The sequence below is a fragment of the Gymnoscopelus braueri genome (assembly GCF_963280865.1).
Source record: "Gymnoscopelus braueri genome assembly, chromosome: 1".
Lineage (NCBI taxonomy): Eukaryota > Metazoa > Chordata > Actinopteri > Myctophiformes > Myctophidae > Gymnoscopelus > Gymnoscopelus braueri.
In genome coordinates, this window is record NC_137603.1 from 24,096,266 (window position 1) to 24,111,382 (window position 15,117).

A 15,117-nucleotide genomic window follows, 5' to 3' on the forward strand; every position below is an offset into this window, starting at 1 on the left:
TGCAATTTAGAAATACTCTGTTACAAGTAAAAGTCTGGTTTACTTGAGTATAAGTAGGCTACAAAAGTATTGGTATCAAAATGTTCTTAAAGTAGGCTACCAAAAGTAAAAGTATTCATTATGCAGAATGTCCAGTTTTCAAATGTATAAAATGTCAAATATAAAAAATCTTTTTGAAAATAGCAGATCTACAAGCTGAAAATGCTGGCATCCCAAGCCATTGTGAGCTTGTAGATTGGCTATTTTCAAATGGCTGAAATGTTTGAAGTGGTCAATGTATGTTTGGTAATAATAATACAAATCTACAAAGTAACTAGTAGGCTAACTAATGTTTTATAATAATTGTAGTGGAGTAAAATGCTCTTTATTTGGCTTTACGGAAGGGGAGATTCCTCTGCCTCCTTCCAGTCACCGCCCTCCCCCTTTATGATGGAACCGTTACGCACTACTATTATAAGCGAATGCGATGATTCTCCGGGGCGAATCCCTGCCAACGTCACTCCCAGTCACATATAAATAGGCCGATCAACACCTTTCTCAACAGATCTCAAACTAAACTTCACTTTGGTGGATCGGAGCACAACGCAAAGCATTACTTCTGCTGGAAATCCCTTGGATTTTAATTGGACTGCCGCAAACAAACGCATGTAAGTTGTAGCTTCTCCATGGGGCGCTTTATAGTCTATAGTTCTGTGATTTTTTTTCTTTTTTTACATTTTCGTGTTTGAACTGATCACATTCAGTTACTGCTAGCCTACTAATGCAGGGGTCCTCACGTTATTCAGGCCAAGGACCCCTAGCTGAGACTAAGAGAGAGATAAAGCAGGGACCCCCACATGTTGTATAAAATTGTGTTGCAGATTAAACCTTTTCATAGATTGCTTCGTAGACTTGTTTTACAGCAGCCTACTATCATCAATGTTGTACAAATTAATGTTTTTTGTTATTTAAAAAAATAAATATTATCTTCTCTATTAATTCATGTTAATGTGTAATTCATGATCAGACATTTAACCACTTAAATTCTAAACTTGACCGTTGGCTCTGTACTTGGTTAGCTTTTTTCCCTCAACATCAAACCTCTTTGCAGAACAAGCTCACAAGTCACAACGCCTGGTAGCGCAAGGCGTTGTGAGCTTGTAGATCGGCTATTTTTGGCTAATGTTCCCCTCACTCCCCTCAAAATCCTATCACACAAAGATTTGGAGGAGGGACCCCCTGTAGTAACTCTGTCTCTGAGGACCCCCTGTTGAAGACCCATGTCATGTACTAACGCATATGACATACCTATCAATTCACAGACTAGTTGATCATCAGTCATGACTTTGAACAACGGCGACAGATTGCGGAACATGGACAGTAAAAGAAGAGGGAGCGTGCCGTTCCCCATGCATCTGCCCAACCTGCACCGCCGGAGCATGCCCGTGGACGACCGGGACCTGCAGCGCGCGACGATGCCCCCTACAGGCCAAACGGGAGAGCTGTCCCACAACCTCATGCGCTGCACGTCCTATTCTCCCAGCGAGCAGCGCGTGTCGTCGGGATCCTCGGATTCCGTCATCTCCTCGGGCAGCAGCGACCCCGAGAACCAGGTGTACAAGGTGGTTCTGCTGGGCGAGCACGGCGTGGGGAAGTCCAGCTTGGCGCGCATCTTCGGGGGCGTTGAGGATGGTCACGACTGCGAAGATGCAGGTAAATGGCTGATGCTGAGGAGGATGGTTAATAATAGGTGATGCTGAGGATGGTAAATGGGTGATGCTGAGGATTAGTCATGAATGAACCCACTGATTATGGTGATTGTAGTAGTCATGGATGTGTCGGATAATGGATTAATCAAAGATAATAGCTTAGAAATGGCAGTGATTATGAGCACGATGATTATGCTTAATGCTGATAAAAGCTGAGATGAATTATTAGGCACTGAATATTGAAAAGTTCTCATAGTTCAGTTGCCAACTCTCTGCAACAATCTTTTTGTTTATATTGTGTGTATGCTTATTTTATTTTATTTATTTATTTTTACACTAAAGTATATCAGTCATCACTAAAACTGTTACCTCTCCATTGACAAACCCAACATGGATGAAAAGCCATTGAGATTTGATAGTTTAGCAGTAACACAAAAGCCACATGGACAAATGAAAATATGTGGGTGTAGATTCTTCTATATTCTTATACTGTATATCCTTCCTTTTTCTCAGGAAACACATATGACAGATCTATTGTAGTGGATGAAGAGGAGGCATCCATTTTGTTGTACGACATCTGGGAACAGGTAAGATTGAAATGTTATACAGTATATCACCTAAAGAATCCCCCCCCCCCTCACACACACACACACACGCACGCACGCACGCACGCACACACACACACACACACACACACACACACACACACACACACACACACACACACACACACACACACACACACACACACACACACACACACACACACACACACACACACACACACACACACAAATCAATGTAACTGAATCGAAATCAAAAGTGTATGTTTCTCAATTATGGCCTTACTTGGCTTTCAGGATAACAGCCAGTGGCTAAAGGATCAGTGCATGAAGATGGGAGATGCCTACATCATTGTATACTCAGTTACAGACAAGGCCAGCTTTGAGAAGGCATCAGAGTTGCGCATACAGCTACGCCGGGCCAGGCAGTCGGAGAACATCCCCATCATCCTCGTGGGCAACAAGAGTGACCTGGTGCGCTCCAGAGAGGTGTCTGTTGATGGTGAGTCACACACATTCTGATGAGGCTGCTGTGAACTCATAATGTGCCACTCAAGTCTGTATTTAGCTACTGTTGGGCAGTGGTGTAAAGTAACTAAGTACATTTACTCGAGTACAATTTTGAGGTACTTTTACTTTACTGGAGTATTTCCAATTGTCTATACTTTTACTTCTACTCCACTACATCTCAGAGGTAAATATTGTACTTTTACTCCACTACAATTATTTGAAGACTTTAGTTACTTGTTACTTTGCAGATATAAATTATTATATTATAAAACATACACTAACCACTTTAGCCCTATTTTATACCAAGGCTATTTGAAAATAGCCGATCTACAAGCTCACAATGTGTTGCATCGCAACGCGTTGTGAGCTTGTAGATCTGCTATTTTCAAACATTTTTGTACTTTTACTTTTGGTGCTTTAAGTACATTTTGATACCAATACTTATGTACTTTTACTCAAGTCAATTTTGAATTCCGGACTTTTACTTGTAACAGAGTACTTCTACGTTGCAGTATTGATACTTTTACTTAAGTAAAACATTTGAGTACTTTTCCCACCACTGGCTACTGTTGGGCTTCAGCTCCACAAACTGCGTGACAAAACCTTTGAATTTCAAGGACTCTTAAGAGTGTACAAATGGAACCAAATGTTATAGACCTGTAAAAGTCCATTTGGAACCCTAAAGGAACTCGGTGGGTTTCTGGACCCCACTTTGAGGACCCATGTTTTACAATACATCCTCAGTGTTAAATTAACCCTGAGAGTGTACAAACGGACCCAAATTAACTCAAAAGGGTCCAATTGCTGCCATTTGCACATGCATTCTCAGAGTGACAATTGGATAAATGAACACTGAGGACTTAATTGTGTACTAAACTGAAGCATATTGAATTTCATAGAATACAAGAACACTCGCCCAAAACACGCTCACCCTGGGTCACCCTGGGTCACGCTCACCCTGGGTCAAAAAAAGGTATTCCTAAACGTAACCTCAGTAAAACTATGCCTAAACCTAACCTTATTCCTAAATGTACCCTCAGTAAAACAAATACACGAATACAAGAATCGCTGGGGGCAAGCGGTACGCGAAATAAATGGGGGCGGGCGTGTTTTGGGGCGAGCGTTCAGGTTACCATTTCATATACTCATTTGAAGTATTTAGATTCTCAAACCTGATATATTCTGGATCAGACAAGTTTGGTTTGGCTTCCACAGACATACATGTATTACATTTTAATTGTTTAGGCTTGAAACCTGTATTGAATCATTTCATTTGGTAAAGTTTGAGTTCCATAGTGAGAGAGGAGTGTAAATCATTTATCAAGTACGCTCCTGTCTCCATCCAATACAAGCCTAAAATGTAAAAACTCAGGCTCCCTCACAGCTGATCCATTTGTGTCAATTACACTCTCAAAGTTAAGTTAGCCCTGATGATTTTACTGTGCTGTTAGAAGAAATGAATAATAATTAACTTTCCTATTCCACCTGTCTTGCAGAGGGCAGTGCTTGTGCAGTGGTGTTTGACTGTAAGTTCATCGAGACATCCGCCTCCCTTCACCACAACGCGCAGGACCTGTTTGAGGGTATCGTCCGACAAATCCGCTTGAGGAAGGACAGCAAGGAAGAGAATGCACGACGCATGGCCAACTGCAAGCGTCGAGAGAGCATCAGCAAGAAGGCCAAGCGGTTTCTGGGTCGCATGGTGGCACGCAAGAATAAGAAGATGGCTTTCAGACAGAAGTCAAAATCCTGTCATGACCTCTCGGTTCTTTGAAGAACGCGCACAAGGGACTGTTGTGTGTTCTTTGTCCACTGAAGAAGACCAGAAGCTGTGTGTGTTTTAACACTAATCCTAAAGGACTAATAGAGCTGTACAGAAATGCAATATATTTTTTATTTCTAAGACTCGAAAACAAAAGCAAAAAGAGAGGATTCACCTGATAAAACATGACAGATATCATTTGAGGTTTTCAAGCAAACAAAAAAAAACAAAAAAAGTTGAATCTTTCTTTCTTATTTGCCTTAAAAGTGTTGCTGTCATTATATGTTAAGTATGTATGAGAACCCCATAACAGCTTGCTACTTCTGGTGTTGAGTTGTAAAGGTTGCCTTGCGACTGAGGTTTTAATTCTGCCACTTTGTCTGATGGAATTACTGTATATATATTGTAACCTATGTTATGATGTACTGTGATGATGAAGATGATGATGATGATATACATCTCACTGTCCTGAAAAGCAATGCTTCTCCAAGCGTTCTGAGGAATTTCATGGTTTGTGTCATTGGGTTCATATTTACTTGAAAAGTGGTACGCAGGTTCGTACTTCATCCAAGTTACTGAGGACTAGCTACAGTAGTGGTAATTATTATTGCACAAATGAGAGAGATTGTGCCATTCTGTGTTGTTCCATAACATTCAATCCAGTGGGGGTGAATGAATGAGTAAAAGCAATACATTATGTTCTTGTGAATGTTAACATTATTTTGAAACTGTTGTTTACATTTTTTTGCAATAAAGCATAAAATCCAACTCCAATTATCTTATAATTTACCAGATAACAATATCTAATTACATTCACACAATTTAGATCCTCATGAATATGCATTTGTCAGATTGTATCGGTGGAATGGAACCTGGCTCATCATCAGTATACAGGGAGGAAACAAGGTAGTTAAGCATGGCTATTTGAAAGGGTTAACCATTAATCCACTGGGGGAGTACAAGTACAGAGTTTTTCCACATATTTTAAACTCTTCTCACACCTCTTAGAGGGAGCACACACACCATTCAGACAAGGTAAGATGCAAGAGGATGCATTCTGTTTGAAAACTGTAATAGTATTGTATAGGCGTTGCTGTTGAGCTGCTGACACTTTTGGTTTGCCATCAACATCATCATTATCAACAACAACATCAGCTTCAGTTTGGGTGCACTTAAAGCTGGGTCTGATATCTCTGCCTTTGTTGGAACACAATGCAGGTTTGTTGTTTTCATTGGACAGCCACGGCATTACAGGAATGATTGATTGTTATATATTATTTACAGACTTGATCATAGCAATGCATTGTTAGGGTTAAGATAAACTATTCTTCCACAGCTAGTAGATTTTGTATGTAGTTGTTTCTGAAATTAATTAATCATATTTATGTATGAGCAATATTTAAAGCTATTCATTTACCAAGAAGTGTGCAAGTATACCATTCACATCTGATATTCAAAACCAAAGCAAAATAGATCAACCAAATGTGATGGACCAACCAAATCAGTCTAAATTTCAATTTAGAGTAACAAACTTGATCGGCTGTAACAATCTAATGGTTAAAACTCCTTTTTGTCATAGGCAGGAATAGATGTTGAGTGTTGCATTAAGCTTTGCATATCATTAGACATTTAAATGTCTACAGAACACCAACTGCTGCAATCAGAATGCATGTAAGCAAGCCATGGTGAATCAGTAACAAGGCAGATGTCTTTATTGTCAGGTTGAAGATATGTGGCTCCAAATGACATGAGAATGGTACATTTACAGGGGCACATGGCTGGAGGAGCTATGCCCATGTTCATCATAACTGTTACAGTAAGATATATTTTATTCAGTGACCTATTAACTCTAACAATGATTTCATGAAAATACATTTGTAAAAAGTGCAACTAAAATACAGTTCATGTCTTATTTCACAGTTGGTGATACTTCATGCATGTGTTCCGTGTTCAGGGGCTAATGTTAAAATCGGTGTCCCTGAAAACTATGATGGTATTTTCCCATGGTACCTATCAAAGGTAAGTTGTTGGATTTTGATATAATTTAATGAACCAAAAATGAACAAGGCCTGCATTGCTTGTAATCCTTTTCCCCTTAAAAACGCCATTTGTGAAACAGTAAATGCTCTGATATCAATATTTCAATATCATTAAAAAGTAAAACCAAAGGAGATAAAAGACTACCTATTTAGTCACAGTTTTCATTATCATATTCACTGGTATAGCCCGCCTGAAACATGAATCGCAATGTATTTAGCAGTTGCTTGTTTATGATTGTATTTTTAAGGGTATGAGTAGTGATAGGATGTAAAGAAAGGAGGACTATAATAGAGAATATAATCTACAGTATGATGAATATCTAATCAGTATAATCTAAAATGAATATCTAATCAGTATACTCAAAATGTATATCTAATCAGACCTGATTGACCAGACTTCTTCTGCAGAAACTGCTCATTCTGTTAACATAATTTGTGAGCCTGTAGGTCTTTGTTTATTGAATTTGATTTGCATTATTGATTAATTGAACCTTGGTGATATAAGCCCATTGAGAAGAAAGATATGGTATGCAAAAGAAACGTGATAGAAACCCTTAGATTTTTTGTCTGCTCTCTGATGCCAAGACTTGATGTATGAACATGACACTATTGCCGTCACTAGTACGTGATTGGAGTGTGTCCGCTTGTCACTAGTAGCCTGTGTTTTTATAGGCCAATATTGTACTTGAAGGCAATACAGTGTACATCTAGGAGCTTCCTCCACTTGTGATGTCATCACTGTGCAGTTCCTTTCTGCTACTGGTTGCATCACCTTTTCACCTTGTAGAAAAAAACAGGGATGGGGGGCAGGGAAACAAACCTACCTTCTGTGACCGCAGCATCCTGAAGGTACCCAAGGACCCGCCCACCTCAGACATCAGCAACATTAAGAAAATCACATAATTACAATTGCTCGGGTGAAATTCACCCAACGTTATAGGGACCAATGTGTTCTTCAAATTAGCACATATATAAATATACCTTACCACAGAGGACTTAGATAATAACCCAAATGGATACAATATTTGCAACAAACTCTACTGCAGTAAATGTTCTGATATGAGTGCAAAGCCTCTGGGTTATGAAACTACCACAGACATCACATTGTGTCACCAAGTGACAGAGAATGACTCCCCTTACCCACTAACCCTAACCCTATAAAGGGCTAACCTCAATACTCCATTGGCCTTACTTTTTCTTTCTTTTTATTGATTGTTTGATATTTACCTGGACTCTATGACATTTAAAAGGTGTTTTTTTTATAAGCAATTCAAACATTTGTATACTTGATGTCAGGCTAGACTGGCCTCACTGCAAAGCATCACAACTATATAACAGTATTCTTAGACATACGGACCCACATGGGCGAAGGAAATAAACCAAGTGGCCTAAATCTAAGGCAACCTTTCCTTTGGACCGGGACTACTGGTGGGCCCTGAGAGTATTGCAAGTGGGCCCCTAAATAATTCACAAACACGAGGATTTTAATGATATTATAACATTAATATTTTTTTAATAATGTAAACAAAATGCAATCTTTTTCTTTAAAACTTCGAAAGAAAAGTGTTTTCATTGTGATAGCAACTTAAAGTATTCTTCTTTAGTTCAATTGATCCTAACCAGAACCCAATTGATTGATTGATCGATCATTAAAATAAACATGCTATGAAAATGCACGCGGCCCACCCATCTGACCACTTAACACGGCAGCCTATCGGTTGCTGTGTTATTAAGTGGTCAGATAGGTGGGCCGCGAACACTTTCAAGATTTTCAAGTGGGTCCTGATCCCATTAAAGGTTGAGAACCACTGGTCTAAAGCAAATGGGGTAGCCCTCGTGATTGTTGTTTCATACTGCATTCAGTTACTCACTTTTGAGATTTTATTACAGTTTGCACAATATAAGATGGTTTCCTTCCCAAAAGCAAACCCTATGCTCAATTAACAATATTTCTTTATTGAAGATTCTCAAATAAATCATAGAGGGTGACCTTCATTTACAATGATGCCGATGATATAAATAAGCTAAAATGAGATTACAATACAAACATATTGTGTAAATCAACAAATAAAATCAGTTAAAGATCTACATGAGAGATCAAGAAATATAATCTGTTGAAAACTTGAAATGCAGCAAATCAACAAACAAATCAGTGAAAACAGTTGCAGACAGGCAATGAATGGTTATATATTCTTAAAACAGCCAGTAGGCCTAGGTACAGGATATTCAGTTTTAGGTCACGTTGCAAGAGGTTCCAAAAGTTTGCTCCACAAATACTAAAAGCAATCTTTCCTAGTATAGGTATATATAGTACTGGTATATAGGTCAGACCTGGCACAAGGTACCTGAAGAACCAGCCAGTCACTGGAGCGAGTTAAAAATGTACTGTGGTTCCAAAGTAACAAAGATGTATAATGCTAATTTAGGGTTTTGTGAATTTACAGATAACCAGTGATTATTGGAGGTTTGGTTTGGATTGATAAGTCTAATAATCAAAATGTGTATTATACCTACCAGAAATGAACATGTGGCCATGTTGATTTCTGGTAGGAAACAATTTTCATGTGATGTGTTGCTCGACAAGGTGTTGAGGCATATATATTATAACTTATGATACATTTAGCTTAAATGACATATTAACCTGCTTTTGCTCTCTTATCCATTGTAAAAAGTCACGTGTCCAGTTAAAATTAAACTCAGTTCTTCTACTACTCATAGTACATTATTGAGCTAAAACAAAAGAAGCATTTTGACCAAAAGCCTTTTGTACATAATTATATAGAAGATAATCTTTTGGTTGTGTCCGTCCTGTGTTTGAGATTTTCGACGATTTTTAAGATTTCCCTGTTTCAGATTGTGTCCTTCCTTTCTCACGTTTGATAGTTTCTAAGTATTTTTTTTTAGGCTGAGCGACCAGCTAAATTATGGGAAGCGCACTTGTTTTCTCCTTTTGATTGGGCAAATTGTAATCTGCTCCACACAGCTCCGAAGCCTCCCAGCCAATTACAGTGACCTGGTGGTTACAGGTGATGACGAGGGGATATTTGGAGTGGATGCAGGATTTCTGTACGCTCTAACACCTCTGGACAGAGAGAAACAACCATCTTACTCTCTACAGGTAAGTCAGCCAAAAATAATCAAGTAACATACCGTAAGTCCGACATGGCATTTGTATTCATGTTCTCATATCATAGACATCATATATCGTTGTATATATATATGTTGGGTGGAAACCAATGTTCCAATGTATACAATGTAGTTATTATTTAGTCACTTAAGCTCTTGTTAATACTTTTAATTGGTTCAATAAAGACTTAAAAAGACCACTTTCACATTGTTTGTAAAATAGTGAAGATAGCAGATCTACAAGCTCATATAACATGTTGCATCGCGATGCATTGTAAGCTTGTGGATCAACTCTTTTCACCACTTTTGCGTGACGCTCCTGTACAACGAAGTAGGGCATTAATTAAAAAAAACATTAAAAGTTTAAATATGGAGATACAAGGTTTCTGCCTGACAGCAGTGGTATGGAAGTACTGCTTATTCCTAAACTGTGACATTTAAATTGTGCATTTAAATAAGCGGACTTACGTGCGTGCTCTGCAGGTGTCATATAGAGCATCAATGCAGCGTCAGAGCTTCAACGTGGAAGTGTGTGTGATCGACAAGAACGACAACGTGCCCACCTTCACAGAGGAGAGCATGAGAGGAAGTGTACAGCTGGGGCTGCTCAAAGGTAAAGCTCTGGTGATGACACTCTGAAATGAATGTGTTAATAAAACACTTGTAAGAAAATACATGCAATATTATGAGCATCATGCATGGTCATGATCAATTCAACAGATTTAAAGGCAGGACAGAGCAACAGGTCATTTTAAATGCTGAAGATTCAAATAATGTGGGGGGAAATAATTTGGCATTCTCATAATTCTCATAATTTATAAATGCTGGAAAAGGGTGTTTGAACAGCTAAATCTGCCCCGCCTCCAACATTCAGTTGAGCAGTTTTGTGAAGTCAGGAGTGGAAAAAGTCCACCCTGGTAAACTCACCTAAAATCTCAAATACATGGATATTTATATCATCAATATGCAATTGAACCTTTTACATAGAGGCTTTCAGAGCATTGCAAATATATCGGGATTTGAATGCTAGACATATACGATGTTCATTTATAGGCCAATATTGTACTCAAAGGCAATACAGTGTACATCTAGGAGCTTCCTCCACTTGTGATGTCATCACTGTGCAGTTCCTTTCTGCTACCGGTTGCATCACCTTTTCAAAACCAAGTCATTTTAAGTCATTTCCATATATGAAAAAATAAACTGATATTGTTCTTTAGATATGGACTAGACTTTAAATATCAGAAGTTGTCCCTTATCAGTTGCCCTACCTTCAATTTATCCATTTGTAACTCCGGGAGCGTACAAATGGAACCAAATCCGTTTGATTCCATTTTGACACTCTCAAAGTTAAATTAACTCTCAGGATTTTACAGTGCAATTCACTGGTGGTTAACATTCTCAACTCAACACGATGTGCTCGTTAGGGATCCCATTCATGCAGGTGGAGGCATTGGACCGCGATGACCGCAACACAGCCCACGCCGAGCTGCGTTTCAGCCTGATGGAGCAGACACCCCGCATTCCCTCCAGTCACATGTTCTTCATCGACTCTGTCACTGGCGAGGTGTCCCTCACTGAGGACGGTGAGTCCCAGCACCCGCTTCAGATGTTATCAGCCCACGATAACATCCGAAGCGGGTGGTCCCAAACTCAATTTTTATGCATATATAGGCCTTCTCCAGTCAAGCCTCTGCTAAGGACTTCATTATTAGTCATCACCTCAGAGGTTCTGTGAGCAAACTAGATTTTGAGGGCCACACGTGGTCCCTGGTGTGACCATTCTCATGCCAGACATGCCAGAAGTCTCATGTGGATTGGAGCATCGGCGCACCTATGGCCCTAGCTGGTGTGACTCATCGCTTTAATTTACTTTATTTGTTTATTTATGGGACAGTGCACGTTAGCAGCAGACCCCTGAACAGTGTTTGTGCCATGTTTAATGCGGATGGGAGCAACGGTGCACATCGCAAGTCCGGATGTAATGTTTGTGACATCCACCGTCAGTCCACCGTCCACAAAAAGAGGCCTAAAACAGCATTTCAGAAGTATACTGTAAGGGCCAGGATTTACACAGTCAAACCGAGTTAAAGGCCAGGGAGGTAAGATTAGTAAGTTGTTCCAGAGTCTGGGGTCAAGTAGAACTTGAGTGTACTGTTTGTTCTCAGAGGGAAGATTGGTTCTGCAACAGTTGAAAAACTAAACAAAATTAAGAAGTAAAACAACCATACTACATGAACGAGATATGTAAGAAATGTTATTTCTCGTATTTGTGTGTCCAGGATGTTATTTATTTTTTGATCTTGACAGCAACACTATGTACACAATCTGTTCAGTTTTGATGTAAGTACTTTGCATTTTGAGTGTCAGGGTTATGCGATGATCAGAAGGTGCTATACATCTCGTGACATTGTTGTAGCGTTTGACTGAATTTAGTGTCTTTTGACACACATGGTTATCATTTCAATAAAGAGAGATCAAGTTAAAGCGAAATACATGTATTGAAATAATAAACGTGTCGCATTTGTGACGTTTTTGAGCTTCTAGAACTGCTATTTTTGGTAAATGTTCCCCTTAGAATGAGCATGCTGGGGTTCAAATGGATAAATTGTAACTTGTATTGTACAAGCCGAGGGTTGAACCAACAACCTTCCAATTCCCAGACAGCCTCTCTACCCACTCAGTGATGGCTGCCCCAAAGTTTTCTCTACTGTTTTCTTTTAGCATGCTTCCAAAAAGCCCGAAGCTTCATTTGAACTGGTTTGATTCATTTGCATGCACACACACACACACACATACACACGTACACGCACGAGCACGCGCGCGCGCACACACACACACACACACACACACACACACACACACACACACACACACACACACACACACACACACACACACACACACACACACACACACACACACACACACACGCACACAACCTTGGCCTAAGTCTTGCATGCTGAGCTATTTCTGGAGCTCTAGTACTGCCCTTAGTTACAACTTGGCAAGAGCTACATGACTTTCACACTCACTTTTCTGATTCAACCCACTTGCTCTCTCTTTTCAAACCTCTGCTACACTGAAGCTCCGTTTCTCCGAATTTTGACTTTGTTCTGCAGGCCAGCTTACACTTGGTACTGTAAGCTGTTAGTCGGTTGGGGTTTTTAGGGGCTTTGGTGTGAACTACAATACTGGAATGAATTAAAAGGTCAAGAGATGAATAAAAAAAAACTATAACAAAACGTTTAATTATGATGTCTAAGATAGTCTAACCAGGTGCTGCAATAATGTTTATTGCCATCAAATTTCTGAACTTGAAATTATATATCATCACTTAGGCTATGTTGACTTTTAACAGGTCCTTCATTACTTTCTCATAGTTTCCATAATTTATCTCAGTATACCAGATGTGGAAGTGTGTACGTGTGAGAGATATACATCTAATTGATGTGTCCTTTTATTATTTCTTGTGTTGTGCCCATTAGGAGCCTCTACTCTGGACCCAGAGATGTGTGGTCGCTACAAGCTGTCAGTGATGGTGAAGGACATGGCTGGGAAGGCTAATGCCTTCTTCTCTACAGGCATTGTCACCGTGGAAGTCACTGGAAACACCTGGGCATCGCCTGACCCTGTGCGACTACAGGAGAACCTACCAGGCCCTTACCCCATCCCCATCTCACAGGTGAGAAAGCCTCTCCTCTGAAATACTTAGCTAGGAATGAAACACTGAGTCAAATCCTAACATCCATTTACATTACGTTGTTTAGGCCATCTTGTCTTTGTCTTCTGCCCGAGATAAAACATAGGCCTACATCATGTTAACAAACTTTGAGTGTTGACTATATTGGAATTGCTGTTTCAAACATATCATGTTACCATAAACCAAGCACTTTGCCAATATCCACGGTTTAGCAAAGTAGCATCATATTGCCAGTTACTATTTTTAGTGTCAGTTGGGTCATCCTGAGTGACCAAATGTTGCATTATTGATGCTGTTCATCATTGCTCTCTGCATGAGTGAGTCATTTTAGGCGCCATCATCACTCATTGTGCTATGTTCAAGGTGTTATGCGTAACCTTTTCAGTTCTCGTCTTCTTTCAAGCATGGCTTCTGGAGGCCAGCTATGTTCAGGAGGATAAAAGAGAAATCATGGTTGCCAGCTTTGCTGTTCAAAAGATTCTACTGACTTTTTGCAGTCTTTAGCCGTATGACGTATTGCTGTATTTTTTATCTGTTTCTGGCCTTGACTACTGTTTGCTTTCTTTCTACAATCAGTCATAGCAGCATCGAAGTATAAATAACCACTAATGCTCTAAGAGGGTTTGTAGTAGCAGAAACAGATCCATCTCAGCAGCAATAATAGATGTACTGTTTCTGAGTAAATTAAATCAAGCTAAGCTTGGCAACAATTAGCTTCATTTGTTCAAGACAGAAAACTGTGGACAGAGGACATTTGGCTTTTAGAGATGATTCTGGCTCCAAATAAAGAGCAGTAGGAATATCTGAAAATCTCTATGGCCAATATATGCCTCCCCCACCACCTCCTCTGTTCTCTTGCCTCCTCTACACTCACCCTCAGCCCTCCATCTCTTTTATAAGCCACCCACACAATGAATACACATGAATTCATCTGTAGGAATATACATTTTGTCAGTCTAGAACGGCCAAAATCAAGGGATTTTGTTTTTGCTCCTGTGAGTCCGCCTGTCTATCCGCCCGTCCGTCTGTAAACAGCTAATCTTCGGCACCGTTGGACAGATCGATGTGAAACTAGAAAAAGTGCTCCTCGGAGCACAGGTCTCCGCCAGGTCAGGTACGTTATTCTGGCCTCCTGGTGGCGCTATAATAGGCCAATGTGAAAAGGGTGCCAACCGTGCCATTTATTCTTGCATTGACACTGCATTCATGATTTGAGGCATTTTGTTCCAAAAATGTGTTTTGCTAAATTAGACCTGCTGGTGGCGCTATAACAGGCCAATGTGAGAAGGGTGGCATTTCTTCCTCGGCCTAGTGGGAATGTGCGTGTGAAATTTCACGGAAATCCCAAGCTGTGTGTATACTTTGAGGCTTTTTGTTCAAAACGGACCAATCCTGCAAACTTTGGAAGCCAACCTTAGGCAATGAGGATGGAATACGGGAAATCGGACAGATCCGTGTTGATCACATGACTATAGTGATACTGTGTACCGATTTGCATGACGTTTGGATAGAATTTGTAGGAGTAATATAAAAAAATGGATTTTGCACAAAACGGCCTCCTGGTGGCGCTATAACAGGCCCATGTGAAAGATTTGGGGCAGAGGTTCTGAATTGGCATCCAGGGAGTGTGTGTGCACAGTTTCGGAGCGACCGGGCCAACGGTGCCGGAGATTAGCTGGTGACAGACGGACACACACACGGACGGACGGACACACACACGGACGGA

The 15,117-nt window shown here is 40.1% G+C and overlaps 2 protein-coding genes across 2 annotated transcripts in view; both read left to right on the forward strand.

Annotated features, from left to right (window-relative positions):
• Window positions 1-557: 557 nt before the first annotated feature.
• On the forward strand, window positions 558-5,278 carry rrad (Ras-related associated with diabetes). Its single transcript, XM_080426195.1, has 5 exons — window positions 558-647; window positions 1,302-1,692; window positions 2,202-2,275; window positions 2,549-2,753; window positions 4,258-5,278. Exons 2-5 carry the CDS (start codon window positions 1,320-1,322, stop codon window positions 4,533-4,535), a joined length of 930 nt encoding a protein of 309 aa, XP_080282321.1. The 5' UTR covers window positions 558-647; window positions 1,302-1,319; the 3' UTR covers window positions 4,536-5,278.
• A 4,911-nt stretch (window positions 5,279-10,189) lies between these two features.
• The window catches only part of cdh16 (cadherin 16, KSP-cadherin), a gene marked incomplete at both ends in the record, with an annotated part of 32,038 nt that continues 27,110 nt past the window's right edge, over window positions 10,190-15,117 (forward strand). Inside the window, 3 exons of the mRNA XM_080426342.1 lie at window positions 10,190-10,301; window positions 11,116-11,274; window positions 13,177-13,373. Coding sequence (XP_080282468.1) covers window positions 10,190-10,301; window positions 11,116-11,274; window positions 13,177-13,373 — 468 coding nt within the window. The remainder of the gene's footprint in view (window positions 10,302-11,115; window positions 11,275-13,176; window positions 13,374-15,117) is intronic.

Excerpts from the sequence above, each read along its gene's own strand:
- rrad (XM_080426195.1), top strand. The coding sequence starts at position 1,320 with ATGACTTTGAACAACGGCGACAGATTGCGGAACATGGACAGTAAAAGA. Across the intron at positions 1,693-2,201 it reads TCACGACTGCGAAGATGCAG|GAAACACATATGACAGATCT; the intron begins GTAAATGGCTGA and ends CCTTTTTCTCAG. Across the intron at positions 2,754-4,257 it reads CAGAGAGGTGTCTGTTGATG|AGGGCAGTGCTTGTGCAGTG; the intron begins GTGAGTCACACA and ends CCTGTCTTGCAG.